This window comes from Canis aureus, chromosome 15, assembly GCF_053574225.1.
Source record: "Canis aureus isolate CA01 chromosome 15, VMU_Caureus_v.1.0, whole genome shotgun sequence".
Taxonomy (NCBI): domain Eukaryota; kingdom Metazoa; phylum Chordata; class Mammalia; order Carnivora; family Canidae; genus Canis; species Canis aureus.
Window position 1 is genome coordinate 50,598,955 of NC_135625.1, and position 21,506 is coordinate 50,620,460.

The window sequence follows — 21,506 nt, forward strand, 5'->3', positions numbered from 1 at the left end:
TTAATATAATTTCTCCTACTTTCTTTTGATTTGCAATATACTCTCAGTAAATTTCTAGTATTCAGCTAAGTATATTAACTGTAGTCATGTTGGTATGTTGGATCTCTAGACTTATTTATCCTATATAACTGCAACTTTGTGTCTTTTGGCCAATCTCTCCTCATAACCAGTCCCTGATAGATACCATTGTAAGTCTGCCCAATTTTACATTGTTTATTAGAAATTTGACTTGATTTGTTAGTCTCTCTAGGCTATACAGACTTCAAAGTTTGATTGGAGGGAACTTTTCTCAAATTATCTCTATATATCAGTTCCATTCTGAAGAATCTAAGGGTCAGTGATCATACACTTGATTCCTTCTTACATATTTTAATTATGTTAAGTGACACCTTCAGACTACATTATCAGCAATTTTATTCAGAGCTCTTACTTCATACTAGACTTGAGGCTTGCCCAGGGGGCCTCATTTCTCACAAATGAAGAACAGATTTCAAACTGAGTGCATGCTTGTGTCTTGACTTTCACTTTGTATAGACCAGTCCCTCCTTTTCCCAGGTCTTTCTCTAAGAATCCCCTCTTTCTGTGAATACCCACTCTACCTCCTCCTTTCAGAAATTCTGCCTTTGTCATTAGATTTCACTAAGCCTGTTTCTCTAGAGTGTTTACATAACCAGAAGTATTTGTACTATACTTCAATGGGGAGAGATTTTTAGTAGATATTGCATTTTACCTGTAAGTCTAGACGTGATATTTAATTTTTATTTCTGAACAAGTCTAGTAGATTTGGAAGCAGAGCTTATTTAAAAGCCCTAAGCAGGGCAGCCCGGGTGGCTCAGCGGTTTAGTGCCGCCTTTGGCCCAGGGCCTGATCCTGGAGTCCCGGGATTGAGTTCCACGTCGGGCTCCCTGCATGGAGCCTGCTTCTCCCTCTGCCTGTGTCTCTGCCCCCGCCACCCCCCCCCCCCAACTAAATAAGTAAAATCTTTAAAAAAAAAAAAAAACAACCCTGAGCAGTTTTTGTTTGGCTTTTTTTTTCTTAGAGATTTTGTTTATTCATGAGAGACAGAGAGAGAGAGAGGCAGAGACATAGAGAAGCAGGCTCCTTGAGGGGAGCCCAATGTGGGACTCGATCCCAGGACTCCAGAACCACACTCTGAGCTGGAACCAGATGCTCAACCAGTGAGCCACCCAGGCGTCCCTGTTTTGCTTTTTTTCTTTATTACGTCTAAAACTCTGTTGTGCTATCTCTATTTTATTTTTGTTTATATTTTTATGTTTAAGATTTATTTATTTATTAGAGGGGATGGGGGAAGGGACAGGGGAGAAAGATTTTTTTACTTTAATTTTTAAAAATTCAATTAATTAACATAACGTATTATTGGTTTCAGAGGTAGAGGTCAGTGATTCATCAGTCTTATATAACACCCGGTATTCATTATATCATGTGCCCTCCTTATACCCATCACCCAGTTACCCCATCCCCCCACCTCTCTCCCCTCCAGTGACCCTTAGTTTGTTTCTTATGGTTTGTCTCCCTGTCTGATTTTGTGTCATTTTTTCTTCTCTTCCCCTATGATCTTCTGTATTGTTTCTTAAATTCTCCATATGAGTGAGATCATGTAATTGTCTTTCTCTCATTGACTTATTTCACTTAGCATAATACTCTGTAGTTCTATCCATGTCATTTGCAAATGGCAAGATTCCATTTTTTTTTGATGGCTGTGTGTATATACACACACACACACCCCCCACATTTTCTTTGTCCATTCATCTGTCATGGACATCTGGGCTCTTTCCATAGTTTGGCTATTGTGGACATTGCTGTTGTAAACATCAGGATGCAGGTGCCTCTTCAGATCACTACATTTGTGTCTTTGGGGTAAAGACCCAGTAGTACAATTGCTGGGTCGTAGGGTAGCTCTGTTTTCTACTTTTTGAGGAATTTCCATACTGTTTTTCCAGAGTGGCTGTACCAGCTTGCATTCCCACTAACAGTGTAAGAGGGTTCCCCTTTCTCCACATCCTCATCAACATCTGTTGTTTTTGACTTGTTAATTTTTAGCCATTCCGACTGAATAGAGGTGGTATCTCATTATGGTTTTGATTTGTATTAGAGAGTTTTAAGCAGACTCCATTTTGAGTGTAGAGCCCAACATGGGGCATGATTTCATGACCCTGAGTTCATGACCTGATCTGAAACCAAGAGTCAGACACCTAATTGACTGTGCACCCAGGCTCCCCTGTGCTGTCTCTTTAAAGTCTTACCTTGCCCTCCTCCTGCAAGCCCTGGCATTCACTGATGTTTTTTCTCCTTGAGAATGCCATATAAATGAAATTAGGGGCACCTGGTTGGTTCAGTCAGTGGAGAACACAGCTCTTGATCTTGGGGTTGTGGATTCGAGCCCCATGTTGGGTATAGAGATTTCTTAAAAAGTATTAAAAAAAATAGAAATGAACTTGGCCGTATCTCTCTATTTGGGGCTTCTGTGATTTCTTTCATTGGTGTTTTGTAATTTTTATTTATTTATTTATTTATTATTTTTTTTTAAATTTTATTTATTTATGATAGTCAGAGAGAGAGAGGCAGAGACACAGGCAGAGGGAGAAGCAGGCTCCATGCACCGGGAGCCTGATGTGGGATTCGATCCCAGGTCTCCAGGATCGCGCCCTGGGCCAAAGGCAGGCGCCAAACCACTGCGCCACCCAGGGATCCCCTGTTTTGTAATTTTTAAATATAGATCCTCTGGGCAGCCTGGGTGGCTCAGCGATTTAGCGCCTGCCTTCAGCCCAGGGCCTGATCCTGGAGACCCGGGATCAAGTCCCACGTCGGGCTCCCTGCATGGAGCCTGCTTTTTCCCTCTGCCTGTGTGTCTGCCTCTCTCTTTCTGTGTCTCTCATGAATAAATATATAAAATCTTAAAAAAAAATAAATATAGATCCTCTTCATGTTTTCTTTCTTTTCTTATTATTCATGAGAGACAGAGAGAGGCAGAGACACAGGCAAAGGGAGAGGTAGGCTCCCTGGAGCCCAGTGTGGACTTGATCTGGGAACCCTGGATCATGCCTTGAGCCGAAGCAGTTGAGCTCAGCTCAACTTCATGTTTTCTTAGAGTTATACTAATTATTTCATTTTAGGAGGAGCTATTATAAATGATACATTTAAAAATGCCTTTGTACTTGTACATTGCTAATATAGAAAATATGATTTTTTTTGTATGTTTGCCTTGCACTCTGCATTTCTGCTGAATTTCACATATTTTTTTTTCTTTTTTTTTTTTGAATTTCACATATTTCTATCAGGTTAGGTGTGGGAGTTTTTGTGGATATCCTTTCTAACGTATGGAGTAAATGTTTACTTAATTTTCATTACCTACTAAACAAAATATAGGGATTAAGCTGGTGTATTTTTAAACATGATTTCTAGTGTTTTCCCTAGGTTTGGACATTAATTATTTTTATTCTTATTTTCTAAATGTTTTCAATTGTAGTTTTGATCTTCTTTTTGACTTATGAGTTGTTTGAGAAAGTTTATGAAATTTCCAAGTATTTTTATGGATTTTTCTTCTTATTTTAGTTACTGATTTCTAATTTTATTATATTATATTGGTTTTATACACTTTGTATATTTTGGAATTTGAAATCTCTTGAAATCTTTGTTGATTTTGGAAGATTCTCAGCTGTTACATATTCCAGTACTGCTTTTACCCCATTCTTTCTTTCTTCTAGTTAAGTGCTCATTAGACTGTATCACTGTTTGTTGCCATTTACCTTCCTTTTTGTATTTTTTAGTTGTCTTGTCCCTCTGTTCTATTTTATTTTATTTTTTTATTTTATTTTATTTTATTTTATTTTATTTTATTTTATTTTATTTTATTTTATTTTATTCTTTGTGTGTGTGTGTGTGTGTGTGTGTGTGTGTTTTGTTCTTTATTTTAGATCATTCTAGATAAGAGATTCCAGTTTACCTGTCCCCTTTTGGCATTGTCTGATCTGCTGTTAAACATACGAATTGAGTCCATTTATTGTATTTTAAAATTTCTTTACTATTTTTCAAATTGCAGCATTATTTTTTTATGGTTTCTAGTTCCCTCCTGAAGATTTTAATGCCTGGTTTTATTACTTTCAACATAGAAATACAATTGGCTCAGAGTTTTTGTTTGATTATTCTAATGTCTGGAGCCCTCTGGCTCTGTTTTCATGGTTTCTGCTCATTGCTCATGCTGTGTAGTCTCCTCTTATAACTGATTATCTCTGTTTGTGTACTGGACAATGTATTTGATAGTTTATGTATAGAAGTAAATTGATGTTTTTTTTCTTCCAAAGATAGTTTTTCTCTGATTCCCCCCCGCCCCCCGCGTATGTTAAAGGCACTCAGTGGTCTAAGATCACTTCAGTTTGTTTCCGTGGCTATATTTTTTGTTCTAAGCATGTGACACAAAGCTGTGCAGCAATCCTTGCAAGCAGTGGTTTATTTCTGGTTCTGTCTCACACTTAATGTCTGGTCCTTTGGGGCTCCTGCCGTTCTTGAGTACACATTGCCTGATGATCATAGACTTCCAGGACCATCCACAAGTTTGTTAAAGTCAAAAGTGCAGTCTGTCAGTTGTCTCTTTCTGAGGGCTGACACCCCCATGGGAAATGCAGCCCTGTGTGCCATGCTCACCTTATTCACTGCTTCTCTCCATGAGTTTCATCTGGTAATTCTTCACTACCTTATTAGGGTTTTTTGTTGTTGTTGCTTTTAAGACTTGTATATTTTATTTTATTTTTTTTCTTTTTTATTTATTTTTATTTATTTATGATAGGCACACAGTGAGAGAGAGAGAGAGGCAGAGACATAGGCAGAGGGAGAAGCAGGCTCCATGCACCGGGAGCCCAACGTGGGATTTGATCCCGGTCTTCAGGATCGCGCCCTGGGCCAAAGGCAAGCGCTAAACTGCTGCGCCACCCAGGGATCCCAAGACTTGTATATTTTAAAGTATTTTTCTCAACTTATTTGTCTTCAGTGAGAGAGTTGTTCCAAATTACCTAATCCCCTGTTAGTGGAAATAGGTGTTCTCTGGAGTTTTCTTTGAATACTAATATGTGGCTTATGTCAATTTTTCTCGGCAGTGAATAGAATATAGCTGCTTTTGTCCCTTTGCATGGTATATGAAACTTGATATCCATTTATGATATTTAATCAGTATATTGTTATTAAAATCACTTAAAATAACTAAAACTACAAGAAAGAAGGAAATCTTTTTTTTTTTTTTCTTTGAAAGAAGGAAATCTATGGGTCATACACTGTCATATTCAGAGATGAGATGGGTTTAAGTTGGCCTAAATTATGCTTGCTCTTATCACGAAGTGCCTGGTTCATTGCATCTCTCTGCCTTTTTCTTTTCCTTTCTTCTTTGTGTTTTTGCCTTCCTTCCTTCCTTCCTTCCTCCCTCCCTCCCTCCCTCCCTCCCTCCCTCCCTCCTTTCCTCCTTCCTTCCTTCCTTCCTTCCTTCCTTCCTTCCTTCCTTCCTTCCTTCCTTCCTTCCTTCCTTCCTTCCTTCCTTCCTTCCTGATTTATTTATTCATGAGTGACACAGAGAGGCAGAGGCACAGGCAGAGGGAGAAGCAGGCTCCATGCAGGGAGCCTGATGTGGGGCTCAATCCCCAGACTCCAGGATCACACCCTGGGCCAAAGGCAGGCACTCAACTGCTGAGCCACCCAGGGATTCCCTCTTTCTTTCTCTCTTTCTTTTCTTTCTTTTCCTCCCTTTCCTCTCTTTCTTCCCTTTCCTCCCTTCCCTCATCTCTTCCCTTCCCCCTCCCCTTCCCTCTTCCTGTCCATCTTGTCAGCTTCATTCTGTGGCTGGCTCTCCTTGATGGAAGATGGTTGCCTGAAGTCATGGGTGCTACATCATTTCTTGTCCATATCAAAGCAGAGAGAGCATGTATGTGTATCAGCTAAATAATTCTAGGACCAGTTTATTTCAATCATATGTCTATCTCTAACCCAGTCTGTTTAGAAAGTAAGGCAGTGTGTAGAATCCTAGTATAATAGAGCTCACTCCTAGAGATAGGAAGGGGAGCAAAAATGAGGGCTTCAAGGGCAGGGGCATAGAATGGATGTCAAAGAAGGCAACTGTGACATCCATCACATAGGTCACACTTATAAATCACACTGTAGAGATCCTCCATCAGCTTTACTTTTTGTCTGCTGCTTCTGTGAAGGGCTGGGACAGGTGGGCAGCTAATTTTTTCTGCTGCTTTGATCTGCAGGTTAAATCCACAGGTTTGGGGATGCCTGGGTGGCTCAGCAGTTGAGCTTCTGCCTTAGGCTCAGGGAGTAATCCTGAAGTCCCCGGATGGAGTCCCATATCGGGCTCCCCATGGGGAGCTTGCTTCTCCCTCTGCCTATGTCTCTGCCTCTCTCTATGTGTGTGTCTCATGAATAAATAAATAAATAAATAAATAAATAAATAAATAAATAAATCAATCTTTAAAACAAAATAAACCCACAGGTTTGGTCCTGCCTTTGTTTCAAGAATGTTTACTTCTTTAGAATCTTTGAATATTTTTCCATTCTATTTTTTTGTCAGGTAGTAGTAAGTATGCATGTTGTACATGTTCTTCATCTTTATCACTTCCACTGTTTTTTTATTTTTCTGTGTGTTTTCTGTAGTTTGTCTTCCACATACTAACATTGTTTTCAGAATTGTTTCTTCCTGAAGGTCCTCTTGTTTACAGTTCTACAATTATTTTAATTTCTTCACTTCAACTCACACTCTTCACACACTTCAACTAAGTAGTGGTTTAGCAGTTGAAGCTCTGGAGCCAGATTGCCTGTGTTGGAATCTGGGCTCCTCTACTTATTGTATTCTTTTTAAAAATTTATTTTATTTATATGTAATCTCTATACTCAGTGTGGGGCTCAGAGTACAACTCTGAGATCAAGCGTTGCATGCTCTACTGACTGAGCCAACCAGGAGCCCCTCTGCTAACGGTATTCTTGACAAAGTTCCTTAATCTCTTACCTTGTTTACTTATCTGTAACATGGAGATGTTAATAGTAGCTACTGTTGGGAGATACTCCTTCATGGGTCTCTTGCACTTGACGTACCTTGTGCATGCCAAGAATGTAAGGCCTTGACTGTTCTTATCTGGCCATTTCTCAGGGTTGTGTTCCTGGTGGGAAGCCTTGAAGAGTGAGGCAAAAGTCTCCTTCTGGGACAAAGAGCAGGCATGTTTAACTGCTTGTTATAAAAGCAGTGGGTTCCCTATGCTCTTTGTTCACAGTTCAGTGTGATACAGCCATTCATTCAGGCCCACGGTGTGGCCCCCAGGAACAGATATCAATATTCTCATGCTTGTGCTGCTTGCTGTGCTGTGAGTAATCAAGTCCTTTTTCTTTGATTCAGGAGTCTTTGTCTTCTGCCAGCATCTATGAAACAGTAACAGACTAACTTATTAGCTTGTATAAAATCCCAGACTTAGAAGGTATTTTCATATAGTTGTTGTACAGTTTAATTGAATTAACATGTGTTAATCACTTAAAGCATTGCCTAGGACATAGTAAGCATTTACTGAAGGTTAGCTGTGAAGATATTTTTTTAAAGTATTCTTTTTGTATTATCTGCATTGAGTTTTAGGCCTAAATAAAGATAAGGCTCAGAAGATTAAGATTGCTGTACATAACTATTACATGGTGAAGATGTATATTGTAACTTACTGGTTTTATTTTAGTTTCTTGTATACTTTTTTAAGTGTTATTTATTTGAGAGAGAGGCAGACAGACAGACAAGTATGCATGGGGGAGAGGGCCAGAGAATCCCAAGCCGACTCCACGCAGAGCCAGTTGTGAGGCTTGATCCCATGATAATGACCTGAACTGAAACCAAGAGTCAATTGCTTAACCAATTGCATCACCCAGGTGCCCCTAGTTTTTTGTATTAATTGCTAACAATGCATATCCATTAAAAGTACACATTTAAAAAGTCATATAGAAAACTAAGCAAAACATCCAGAAAGCAATCAAATTTTAACAACTGCTATTTTAATTAACATCAGTGTGTTCTTTGGGCTTGATAATTGTTGGACTCTTAATCTTTTTGTACTTGCATTCCTAAAAATCACATTAAAATCCTAACAGTGATGCATATTGTGAAAATCTATTGAACTATGGATAAGTATAAAGAGGTATAAAGAGACTAAGCCATAAAGTGTTAACTCCAAGAGAACCGATTTTTCACATTTTTGTGTCCTTATTTTTAGTTGCTTACATTTTAAATCTTTACATGGTGCTGTGAAAGTAGTGACTGTCTTCATATTTTTAAAAAAATATTTTTTTAATTTATTCATGAGAGACACAGAGAGAGGGGGATGGGGAGGCAGAGACACAGGCAGAGGGAGAAGCAGGCTCCATGAAGGGAGCCTGATTTGGGACTCGATCTCTGGACTTCAGGATCATGCCCTGTGCCGAAGGCAGGCACTAAACTGCTGAGCCACCCAGGGATCCCCCTGTCTTCATATTATTAGTTTCAATATTTTAAGTAGTTTGATGGATAAAGATAGGATAACTGTTTCTAAATATAGTGCTAATTTTTTAGCTGTACACCTCAGTTTGGACCTAGTGTATACACTAGATTCAGTAAGATAGATAGAAACACAACATAAAATAGAACTGTCAGAATTGGGATGCCTGGGTGGCTCAGCAGTTGAGCGTCTGTCTTCGGCTCAGGGCATGATCCCAGGGTCAGGGATTGAGTCCCACATGGAGCTCCTTGTGGGGAGCCTACTTCTCCCTCTGTTGGTGTCTCTGCCTCTTTCTCTCTGTCTGTGTCTCTTATGAATAAGTAAATAAATAAAATCTTAAAAAAAAGATTTGCCTTAAAAAAATAAGCCTCGGAATGGAGGCTTATTTTGACCACTGCTTTTCAGAAGAAGGAAAGGGCGTGATTACACTATTTCTTAGATACATTTTGTTCTGTAGTCCTAGTATAAATATAAAGTAAGCATGTAAGGAAGGCATCAGCATTCTCTCTCTCTTTTTTTTTTTTTTGGCATCACCATTCTGTGGGGGTAAAGGAAGTTAGGAGACATAAATGATTTTTATTCTATTTAATATTTGACTCTTAAGCATAGAAGCAGGCATGTTGTTTGGGCAAGAAGTAGATAATGAGTGCTGGTGTACACTAAAGTAATTAGTAAGTACTATCCCATTTAAAATATTTTGTATTGGGCAGCCCCGGTGGCCCAGTGGTTTAGCGTTGCCTTCAGCCTGGGGTATGATCCTGGAGACCGGGGATCGAGTCCCACATGGGGCTCCCTGTGTGGAGCCTGCTTCTCCCTCTGCCTGTGTCTCTGCCTCTGTCTTTCTCTGTGTCTGTCATGAATAAATAAACAAAATCTTCAAAAAAAAAAAAGAAAAATAAATAAAATATTTTGTATATTTTTCTCTGTGCCTTTTGTGATTCTTTGCTTATGTATACAATAAGATTTCCTTGCTTGATATTAATTATATCACATGTAGTTCATCAAATAGTTATTGGGCATCATTCAGATTTTGCACTGAGTGGCTTGCAAAACAGATACAGTGCCTGTTTCTATAGAGCATGTGGTCTAGCTTGGTGCCATGGCACCTATAGCAGGCTCTTTTCCAAATAACACTTTTAAATGAGTACTACATAAGATTGCAAAGATAAATGATTATATCAAAATATTATCAAAATAGTAAAAAAACAAATTTGTAGTTTCGTAGCGTGTTTTTAAAAATTTACACTTAAGTTATAAATCCTAATTTAATAATTATTGTGATTTTCGAGTAGTGATGATATTGTGGATTATCTGCAACTACTGAATGTGGTAAGAAATGACTTTTCTGTTGGTGACAGAGACACAGTTGTTGGTGTATCACTCTGCTTGTGCATATATTCATAATGAAAGGAGTTTTTAGGATTCCAAATTTCAAAAGTTAGTAAAAAAAAAAAAAGATTTAGATGAATTTTTCGCTACCAAGATCCTAGAACCCCTGATTAAATAAGTCAATTTAAAAAATTCATTCAAGATTGGGTGCTTTGAATGAATGTGTTATGTATTGGTAAGGGAGGACATTGGTAGACTCTGGAGTAGTTTTTTTTTTTTTTTTTTTTTTTTGACTCTGGAGTAGTTTTGACAACTCACAGTCAATTACACTGTGTTGGTGAGTTTTACTGAATATATTTTTAGGATATATACAAAGAATTGTCTAACCTTTGAGGAAAATAATTTCCTAATTGTCCAAAATCAAACTGTATTATTTTGAACTTGGCTATGAGGTAAATGCTTTCTTCAGGGATCCCTGGGTGGCGCAGCGGTTTGGCGCCTGCCTTTGGCCCAGGGCACGATCCTGGAGACCCGGGATCGAATCCCACATCAGGCTCCCTGCTTCTCCCTCTGCCTGTGTCTCTGCCTCTCTCTCTCTCTCTCTCTCTCTGTGACTATCATAAATAAATAAAAAAATTAAAAAAAAAATGCTTTCTTCATAATTTTACCCAGCAGTGCTTAAAAATAAAAGAAATATTCTGTATTTTCAGATTTCACTTCATACCCTTCATATTCAACAAATGATTCCTTAGTAACATGGTGCTAGTAAAATATTAACATTTCCCTTTACCATTAATGTATTCATCAAACCTCTGTGCTCAGTGAGAGACTGCTGGGCGGTTCATCACAGTGGAATTAGGCCTTGCCTTTCCCCCCCATCCTGTGGATTTATAAGCCTGACTTTGAATCCCAGCTTTGCTTCCGATTGCAAACCTTTGATCTCAAGCCGCTTGTTTAACTTTCTGACTTTCGTTTCCTTATCTTAAAATTAGGATAATATGTCAGATATTACTATTCATTTCTTAAAAGAATTAAGTGAGAGAACTGTTAGATGCACACCTCTTTCTGTCTTTTCAGTTTTAGCTGGGCTTTTAATGCCTTTTTGAAGCCTTTCTAAGCTGTACTCCCACTTCTTCCCTTGACTCTCACCACAGCTGTGCCTCCATCGTGACAGGTGTGCTATTCTATTATTATTCACTATCTCCTGACTAGATCCCTTGAGGATCGAAATCCTGACTCTTTTATAAAAACAGGCTACTATTTGACTGGAATGTATATATATATATACACAGTAGTTACTCAAAATTCTGTTTGGTGAAAATTATTCTAAAGTAATGATTTATTAACCCCTTAGCAAAGAGCCAGAAGCTGCTAAATAAATGTTCTCTTTATTCTTACTACTTCCTACAGTATAATAATGTGTGACCTGACATCAAGAGTTTGGTTGGCATTTTAGTAGGTGATACCCAACTAGGTGGGAAAGTGAATAGATAGGATATAGTGTGTGAAATGTAGATAGAATACCAACCATGTACCTACCCTTACTATATACTTAAGGCATTGGGCTGAGTGCTTTACATGTATTATCTTTTTTATTTTTTTTTATTTTTTTTATTTTTTTTTATTTTTATTTATTTATTTTTTTAATTTTATTTATTTATTTACGATAGTCACAGAGAGAGAGAGAGAGGCAGAGACACAGGCAGAGAGAGAAGCAGGCTCCATGCACCGGGAGCCCGACGTGGGATTCGATCCCGGGTCTCCAGGATCGCGCCCTGAGCCAAAGGCAGGCGCCAAACCGCTGCGCCACCCAGGGATCCCTGTATTATCTTTTTTAATCCTAGATCATTTTATACTAGGTGGTATTAGCTATCTTTTAAATGATTAACAAACTGAAATTGAGATGAACTAATTTACCAGGGTCGCACTGCTTGCAGTGCAGATTCTGGACCATTTGATTCCAAACCTCTGATTTTAACTAATACAGCAAACTAAAACAGCCTTTGCTGTTCCTTCACAGAAACAACTATTTGGAACTGTAAGTAAGAATCCTGGGTGGAATGGTATTGTTTAGCGACAGGGCTTAGATCTGATTTACTATTGCATCCCCTGAGATTTGCATAGCACTTAGGCCATGCCACTGAATGAAGTGCAGGAGCCATCCAAGTTCTCTTAGGAGCTTCCTTATGCGGGATTGGGTTCTTTAGTGTAGTTACTTCTGCACATGTGCCACCTAGTGGTTCAAGATTAAACACAGGTAGGGTCTGCGGAGAATAAAATCATCTCTGTGTGTCATCCCTGAGGTCAGACTGGATTCTTCTGATTTTAAAACATTTTGTGACTGAGTAGCATTGCCTTTATTTTAGGTCAAGTTCAAAGTAAGGAGAAAGATACGTGGAATATTTTATATTCAAGAAAAATACAATGGGGACATTTTTAAAATGTGAGAAGTGCCTGCTTAGTCCTGTTTCATAGTTTGAGTCTGTTATACATTTGAATGAATAGAATGCTATGAAAGGCAATAGCTCTGCAAAGTAGCAGAGTTGCTGAGCCTGGGCTATTTTATTGGTTGAATGGTTAGCTTTTGTGGTTTCGGCATAGCCACAGGATGGTGTTCAAGAGTGCGTTTTTAGTAGTAAACTGTGGTTAAGCAAGTACTGGCACCAGAACTATTTCCTAATTTGTTACTGAGTTTACAGTCATTTCACCAGGGCACTTCTGGTTGACATCTCTGGTTGGATATTTGGATGACATCATTTTCAACCAGAGCAATCTGTTTAACATTCTGCTGTGAAACTCTGGCAATCTTTTGAAGACTGGGGCTAGGAGAAGAGGGAGATATAAACATTTATATCTATTAAACAATTATAGTTTAATTGTCCTGACTTGACTTTGACAGATAGTAAAATTTAACTTATTCTACTAAATGAAGAGTGACAACTAAAAAAGATAGGTTCTATCTTTTTTTTTTTTTTTAAAGATTTTATTTATTTACTCATGAGAGACACACACACACAGAGGCAGAGACATTAGAGAAGCAGGTTCCATGCAGGGAGCCTGATGTGGGACTTGATCCTGGGACTTCAGGATCACGCCCTGAGCTGAAGGCAGAGGCCCAATTGCTGAGCCACCCAGGCATCCCACGATAGGTTTTTTTTTTCTTTTGTATATTTGATTATTGGAGTTCAGTTTGCCAACATATAGTATAACACCCAGTGCTCATCCCATCCAGATAGGTTCTATCACTGTGTATAGTTTCACTTATTTAGGGGTACTTTTTTTTGTTTCTATTTTGTGTTTAGAATTGCCCCCTAGCAAGCAGTCATAAGATTCCTCTTTATTTCTCCTTATTCTTTAAAGAACAAATGACTAAAAACAAAAATCCAACTCAAACCCATCAATCCCCATCGTGTCTTTAGCAGATTCAGGGTAGGATCATAGGCAGACCCAGTGGCAGTCATACCTGGAAGCAAAAGGAGAACAGGGTGAACTCGTGAAGCCTGCCTTAATATTATTCTCTTTTTGGATCAGGCCTGTTCCAGATTCCATTAGGAAAAAAAAAAAATTCCCTGTAGTCTGAATCTGTTTTTTGCCCCTCTGAAATGCAAGGAGCTTAATTTCTAAAGCTTGAGTACCCACATTCCTACCAGCCTGCCATTTACATTTATGTTTAACCTTGCCATCTCCTTCTGATCTAATTTGAGAGAGGGAGAGAGAGAGAAGAGAGCAGACTATGAGAGACAGATGGTCTTCCTACTGGTTTCGCCGTAGTTATAAGCAACAAAAAAGCTCCTAAAAATACTGAAAGTGTTATGTATTTTCTTTTTGAGAGAGATCAAAATAAGGAAGTAGTTGGGATTGTGCTACAGTTTGCCTGGAAAAAAATTTTGACAAGAGGCCGTACGTGGTAGATAGCATATACAAGAGAACAGACAGGTTGCATCCTGTTTGAGGGAATGCAGTTTGGGAGTGGAAGCTAAGCAGAGCTGGCCCTTAGGAGCAAAGTGCTCCCAGGGCAATATCATGGCACATGATCCTGGTCCATGTTGCTCAGGATATGAGCTGCTGAGGTGTACTCTTCTTATTACTCCTCCTATCTTGACTCTTATTCTTCCTTATTACTGGTAATAGGAATGGTACAAAAAGAGTATATCCCACATGTGCTCAGGGCATCTCTGGGTAGAAATGAAATGCTTCCTGAAAGGCATGTTTATATATGGTCATTTTATAGTGCTTTGAATATAATAGGCAGAGGGAATCTGTCTAGTGGAACCATGTTACTTTCTCTGTCTTTGGTTATAAAAGCACTAGAGGGCAGACAACACAAAATAACTTTTGGCTCTTTCCAGATGCTATCCCTAGATCAATAAGTTCTGGAAGCACCTGGTGTGCTTTCCAAGTTATTGTAGATCTACTAAATATTTTGATATAGCATAAAAAAGACCAATTTCCAAACTCTATCACTGTTCTCATTGCCTTATCACCAACTTGGATTTTAAATGTTTGTTATGGCAGTTCCCCCTCCTGGTTTCTTACACTGGTTTCTCTGTTAATTGGGGCAGGGGTTAAAATGCTGTAACAGAGACCCCAAAATACAGTGGTGGCGTAAATAAAACAAATTAATTTTTTTTGTGCAGTATTTCTGAAATGAGGGGTTCAGGCTCATGGGGCATCTTTGCTCCCTATGGTTGTTTATGGACCCAGGCTCCTTTCATCTTGTTTTTCTGCCCTTGGCAAGAGTGTTGTTCTCATCTGTAGCATTGCATCTTGGTTGCTGATATGTCTGTGTTCCTGTGCATAGGAAAGAGGGAATATAATTTAGTTTAGAGCAAATCCCTTCCTGTTTGGTGATGTAGAAGCTGCATGGTCACTTTTGGTCAGAATCTATTAGAACTTGCTCTGATAGCTACAAAGAAGGTTGGGAAATAAAGTCACTAGCTAAGAATTTGGATGTAATTCAAATTTAGTCACTTACTAAAATTTGGATGTAAAAGGTAGTGTAGATTTTATAATTCTGTCCATTTTCTATGGGGTAATGTGCCTTGTTCATCTGTGAAGTTCTTTACATATTCTGGATTTGAATACCTATTTATAGATACATGTTACATGTATATTCTTTCAATCTATGATATACTTTTTCATTTTGTGATATCTTTTGTTATATAGAAATTTAGTATTTTAATATAGTAGAGTTTGCAAATCTTTATAACCCTTTGATACAAATATATTTTGTATTTGTAGGGTTGATTCTAGGTAGTCAGTCTCAGTTTTGTGTCTAGGGGTAGACAGGAGAGACAGCATGATTGATAGGCCCATAAGCACTTGACTTATGGTCAACTTTACTATTACAGTTTAAGAAAGAACAATATTATTAAATAGAACCTAAACTGTTTGATGCTCTATTTCATCATTCATTTCATGATTTGACAAGACTTATAATTATTTGTAGCTTTTCTAACTGAACAATTAATAGCTCTCAAAGTTATTTGTCAAAACACTTACCTAAACTTTATTATGAATTTAGGAGACTTTGATAGTCACAAAAATAGGCAAGTCAGATTGAAGAGTTGATCTGAAAGGTGCAAGATCAAACTTGGTGTGGAATTTAGTGTTCCAGCTGCTAGATATGTCCAGAATGAAGTTAAAGTATGGTCTAAAACTCAGGAGAGGAACCTGGGGCTGCAGGTGTCAGTTGATGACCATGAAGTCCAGAGGAGACTGTTAAGACCTGGATAGTCATTAAGTTCTTCAAGAAGAAAGAACACATAAAGGACATCTGAAGGGTTGATTCCATGTTTAGAGGTCTAAAAGAAATCAGCTGAAGAGACAGATAGCAGATCATTTAATTTTCATTAGCAGCCTCATGAGATACATGGTCACTTTCTGGGTTTGTAGGTGAGACAATGGAGACTTCAGGAAATGACTGTATAAACTGTACAGACAGTAGTTGGTAGAACTGGTATGTGAGAGCAGTCTTTATGACCCTGAACCTGTAGTAATCCATTACACCCCCTGCTTATAAAAGGTGGGAGAGCCTTTCAATAAGAAGGAGGTTTTCCTTGGTTGTCTAGATAGTTTGAAGGCATGTGAGTAGGCCCTGGATTGTTAGTTCTGTTGCTGTTGGTGGGGAGAACAGTGTTGCAGTAGAAGGATGCCCGTTAGCAAGGGGTTAGTGAGGGGAAGGTAATGGAGTACAGTTCCTCCAGAGTCTCATTTCATGGATTTTAGTGGGAAAAGGAAGGAAAGACAGAGAGGAGGAGTTTGAAGTGCTATAAGTGCTTTATATTTGTTTCTTTGGTTTGGGGTGGTGGTGCGGAAAGGTAAAAGTAAATGTCAGATTAGGCAAGGAGGATCGACTGAAGTGTGGGATTGCATCAGGATCCCTGGTGGACGGACAGTGCCTGCTCATTGTCTGGCAATGCAGTCTAAGAGAGTGGATAGATCATTTCTATTTAAAGAGAAGCATGAGGGTAGCCCCGGTGGCGCAGCGGTTTGGCGCTGCCTGCAGCCCAGGGCGTGATCCTGGAGACCCTGGATCAAGTCCCACGTTGGGCTCTCTGCATGGAGCCTGCTTCTCCCTCTGCCTGTGTCTCTGCCTCTCTCTCTGTGTCTTTATGAATAAATAAATAAAATCTTAAAAAAAAATAAAGAGAAGCATGATATTACAGGTAATGGTATTTGTTAACTTGCCTCCTAAGAAAGTATGTGCGAGGTGTTTGGGGTTGGTGTCTTGAGGGTAAATGAAAAAGGCAATGGAGTCAAGATGTGCTCTTTTCAATTATTTTCTTCTAGAATGGCTACTAATTAGGCTTAATAATTGTTTTAAATTAATGATAATTTTATTTATAAATTGTGAAAAACCTTATTTATTTATTATTATTATTATTATTATTTTTATTTATTATTATTTTTAAAGATTTTATTTATTCATTAGAGACAGAGAGAGAGAGAGAGAGAGAGAGGCAGAGAGAGAAGCAGGCTCCATGCCGGGAGCCTGATGGAGCCTGACGTGGGATCACACCCTGGGCTGAAGGCGGCGCTAAACCGCTGGGCCACAGGGGCTGCCCTTAACAGTTATTACTAAGATGAAATTCACGGAGTCAGTGGCAAGGTACACAGAAAGAACAGTGTGCCATGTTTCATGTTTTTTTTTTTTTTTTTTTTTTTTAAATGATAGTCACAGAGAGAGAGAGAGAGAGAGAGAGAGAGGCAGAGACACAGGCAGAGGGAGAAGCAGGCTCCATGCACCGGGAGCCCAACGTGGGATTCGACCCCGGGTCGCCAGGATCGCGCCCTGGGCCAAAGGCAGGCGCTAAACCGCTGCGCCACCCAGGGATCCCTGTTTCATGTTATTTTGATGATCATGTTGCAATAGAGAATAAATATAAACTGTGCCATTATTTACGTACACAAACTTTTCTAGTACTAACGAAATACTGCCAATGCTTTTTGAACCTTCTTCCCATGCTGTGTATGCTTTACAGATAAATTAACCAAAGATTGATTTAAATGCAAAAATGACTTTTTATATTCTTTTGTTCACTATTAAGCAGAAATCAAAGAACAATCTGCAGAAGAGGATGCTGAAGCAGAAGTGGACAACAGCAAACGGCCGATCCCAGTTCTTCAGCGTTCTGTGTCTGAGGAATCTGCGAGCTCCCTGGTCTCTGTTGGTGTAGAAGCCAAAATCAGGTTAGAGAATGAATGCAGCTGGGTTGGGGATTAATGACAGGCAGGGAACTGGCTATAGAGAGAATTCAGGGAGTACAAGTTTGGTATGTAAATACCCATGAAATTTTATTATTTAGTAATTTTAAATTTATGACTGATGCCTCTGTGTGTTGTTGGAGTAAAGTATGTCTGTGGGCTTTGGTGATTGTAGAACAGAGCAATAGACTAGCATGTTAGCCTCCTCTCTGCAGGCCAGCATAGACTATCACCAGCATGCTAGTCCTAACCAAAGAAATAACTCCAAGCTTTTAGTGTAACGATTGATTTTTTGATAATTACCTGTAAACTTTTATACTCTTGTTCCTTACTCTTTCTTCATTCCTTAGAAAAAGAAATAAAGGACATTATAACTTATCTTGTGTGTACTTCAGCTTTGAAGTCTTGGACTTTTTTAGGCCTTGTTTGAAAGACATGAATAAAACTATGAAATCATTTATCAGTTACATACTCCCATCGTCTTGAAATGTTTTCTTTCTTTTGCTTTTGGCACCCCTGACTCCTCATTTTTTGCTGGCTTTTGCAAAGACCCTTGCTTTTTATAATGTTGGGGAAATCCGACTGAAGTCTTCAGAATGCATACTTTTTTTTTTTTTTTTTTTTTTTTTTTTTTAAGATTTTATTTATTTATTCATGATAGACACAGAGAGAGAGAGGCAGAGACACAGGCAGAGAGAGAAGCAGGCTCCATGCACCGGGAGCCTGACGTGGGATTCGATCCCGGGTCTCCAGGATCGCGCCCTGGGTCAAAGGCAGGCGCTAAACCGCTGCGCCACCCAGGGATCCCAGAATGCATACTTTTATTTCTACTCCATCTCTGGCAATGCTCATTCAGTGTGATGGCTACATTTTGTCTGTGTGCTGATGAACCTCATATTTATATTTCCAGGGCTGACCTTTCTCTGAACTTCAGACTTTCCTATCCGTCTGTCTGCTTGACATCTCCATTTGGAGGTATACTAGACACCTTACCCATACATGGTTTGTTCCCCATTTTGAGGAAGTTTTGAAAAGTTGCAAAATAAAAGAGTAGACTGAAAATTAAAACAGTCCCCAACGCATTTTCCCCATTAATCCTGTTTTATTTTTCTTGGTAGCACTTGTTATTTCTCAGCAGTTGATTTGATTACTTAATTATCAATATCATGTGAGTTCTGTGAAGGCATTACTTCTTTCTGTTCTTTATTGGGTTGATTTTTTTTTCTTTTGATCATACATTATATTTTGTTTTTAAGATCATTTCCCTTAAATCTTATGTCTCTTAACCCTGTTGAACTTAATTTTGAGAGAATTTAAACCAAGAATTGGTTTCTTGGTATTAACAGTGTAAGTGCTTTATCATATGTCCATATCTCTTTGCATCTCTCCTCTAGCATTTCACGCTGTAGTGACTTTATAGATATATACTTCTTATTTCTATTTCTCTTGTCTTGGCCCCTTGCTTCCCCCCATTTTAAAAATTGAGGTTTAATTTAACATACAGTGAAATTCACCCCTTACAGTGAGTTGACAGCTGTATACAGTGACATAACCGTTACCACAAGACAAAGAACAGCCCATCCTACTGAGAAAGTTTCCAATGCCTGTTTGTTGGCCAACCCTGACTCCCAGCTTTCCCCTTGGCAGCTGCTTATCTTCTTAAGGTCCCTGTAGAAATGGAATTGTAGAGTTTGTGTTCTTTTGATTCTGGCCTTTTTTACTTAGCTAATGCCTTTTTTACTCATTTTCTGGCCTTTTTGCTCATCTGTGTTATTGTATATACCAGTAGTTGCCTCCTTTTTATTGTTGAACAGGATTCTGTTTTATGGAAGCTCCTACCACAGTTTATCCATTAACTAGTTCAGGAATATTTGAGTAGTTTCCAGTTTTGGGCAGTTATGAATACAATTGGTATAAATATTCACTCACAGATTTTGGTGTGAACGTGAGGTTTTTATTTCACTTGGGTAAATACATAGGATAGGAGAAAGGTAATTTGAATAGAAAATGCCAAAGTGTGTTCCAAGTGTGACTGTACTGCTTTGCGTCCTCACTAGTGATGTATGAGAGTTGCGGGCAGAGCATGGATGCACAGAACATTTCTTGTTCTGATTCAGCTTTACTCTTTTTTTTTTTTTTTAATTTTTAATTTTGTAAATTTTTTGCTTTACTTTTTTTTTTTTTTGTTTGTTTTTTTTTTTTTGCTTTACTTTTAAATAGGCACCATGCCCTTTGGTTTTGAGGGTTTCATGTTCTTAGTGATCTTGTCATTACACTATCTGTAGGAGCCTGGTCATGGTCTGAGTCCAGGACACAGTCTTACTTCTCCTCTAGGCTTAAAGCCCACCTTCTCCACCCCACTGTTCCTCCATCAGCACTTGGTCTTCACCAAGTGGTGGTGGTTTTTCCTGTCCTCTCATCAGCCTAAGGCTACCGTTCCCCAGGGAAAACGAGGGAGACAGATATGAGTGTTGTTTTCTACTTTCCCCACATGGCTCCTGTTCTTGTCTCCAGGCTTTGTGCCATGACCAGCACATTCTCCAGACTTGTCGCCATGCCCCTAGTGTTGTGCATGAGCATCTGGAGTGGTATGCAGAGAGAAGATTATGAGTGGCATAGAATTTACCCTGTGTTTTGTGAGTTACAGATATTTTGTATTGTCACACTGTTTCATACTTGCACTAGTTAAAATTTTTCACTGAATTTTTCTTATGCTGCTTATATGATATACAGTGGCTCCTTCCCCAGACTAAGCAAATGCTTGTGCCTCATTCATCTCTTTTTTGGGAGTGACTTTCATTCATTTAGAGGTGAATTGGTTGTTCTGTGACTTCTGCAATGTAATGTGTTCAAGAAAAGCGAATTTGTAGATTGGCAAGATTTTGCTATGAGGGTGGGAGCAGTGCTCTTTGCAGCTTTCTGCACCCAAAGTAGAAGACAGAAATTTCCTTTGTCCTACCTTTAAAGTTAATAAATTACGCTGAGGTGTCTAGATGACTGTCCTTACTTCTTCCATCTCCTTAAACCTTCCCTAATTCTTCAGTAATTTGAGTACTTCTTTAAAATTATTTTCATTGTGGATCTGTTGTGTGGCAAAATCACTGCGCTCTTACAAGCCTGGGATTACTTTTACTACACCATCACATTGGAGTGATGGTTTGGGTGTGACATTGAAGATGAAGGTATTTTCTGTCAGTACTTTAAAAATATCACTCCATTTTCTAATCAGTTTTGTTGTAATCAGTGCTGATAAGGCTGATGTCCATCTGATTGTTGCTCATCATGAGTGATGCTCCTAGGGAAAGAAAGAAATGAAATGGGGTATGCTGAAAGAATTGTAAGCCTTAGTAGCTTCAAGGAAGTTATAAGTAAGAAAATAACAATAATAATACTGGTGGTCATATCTTTTAGGCAGGAGGAAAAACTATATTCCTTTTCAACTTTGTTTTTTTAGGAGTAGACCGCATTTAAGTGTGTGTATGTATGTGTATGTGTGTGTCTTTCTGTCTCAGTATCAGTGGGCAACACAGTTTATCATGAAATTGAAAAACATAAATAGGTAACTTTCATCAAGGTAATTAGTTGAGGGACATAATTTGAATTTAAGAGGAAAAAAAATTCCCTAAAAACATAGTTTATTTTTATCACCTGTTAATGTAAGACATTACAAAAGTTCACGAGATACATAGTATGAGGTTGTGGTGAAACATCAGTGCCTGAGAAGGAAGGTTTGGATGCAGCAGCTGTAAATTTGTGGTGAAGAGAAAATATATCCAAGATGAGCAGTCCTTTTATTCTCTTTATTATAATTTAGTTTTCCCCCCATTTTTATGGTGATAAAAGTGTAAGTAATACTTTAAAACAATTTAATTTTTAAAAGATTTTATTAATCTGGGGGGGAGGGGAGGGGCAGAAGGAATCTTAAGCAGACTTCCTGCTGAGTGTGGAGTTCAGTGCAGGGAT

General features: G+C 38.6%; 1 protein-coding gene across 17 annotated transcripts in view; it reads left to right on the forward strand.

The window, feature by feature from the left end:
• Positions 1 to 21,506, forward strand: part of KMT2C (lysine methyltransferase 2C) — a 283,002-nt gene that overhangs the window by 96,347 nt on the left and 165,149 nt on the right. For 15 of the 17 annotated variants that reach the window (XM_077849571.1, XM_077849577.1, XM_077849576.1 and 12 more), the window contains exon 3: positions 17,387 to 17,528. In XM_077849571.1, coding sequence (XP_077705697.1) covers positions 17,387 to 17,528 — 142 coding nt within the window. The remainder of the gene's footprint in view (positions 1 to 17,386; positions 17,529 to 21,506) is intronic. The other 2 variants (XM_077849572.1, XM_077849590.1) reach the window with 1 other exon arrangement.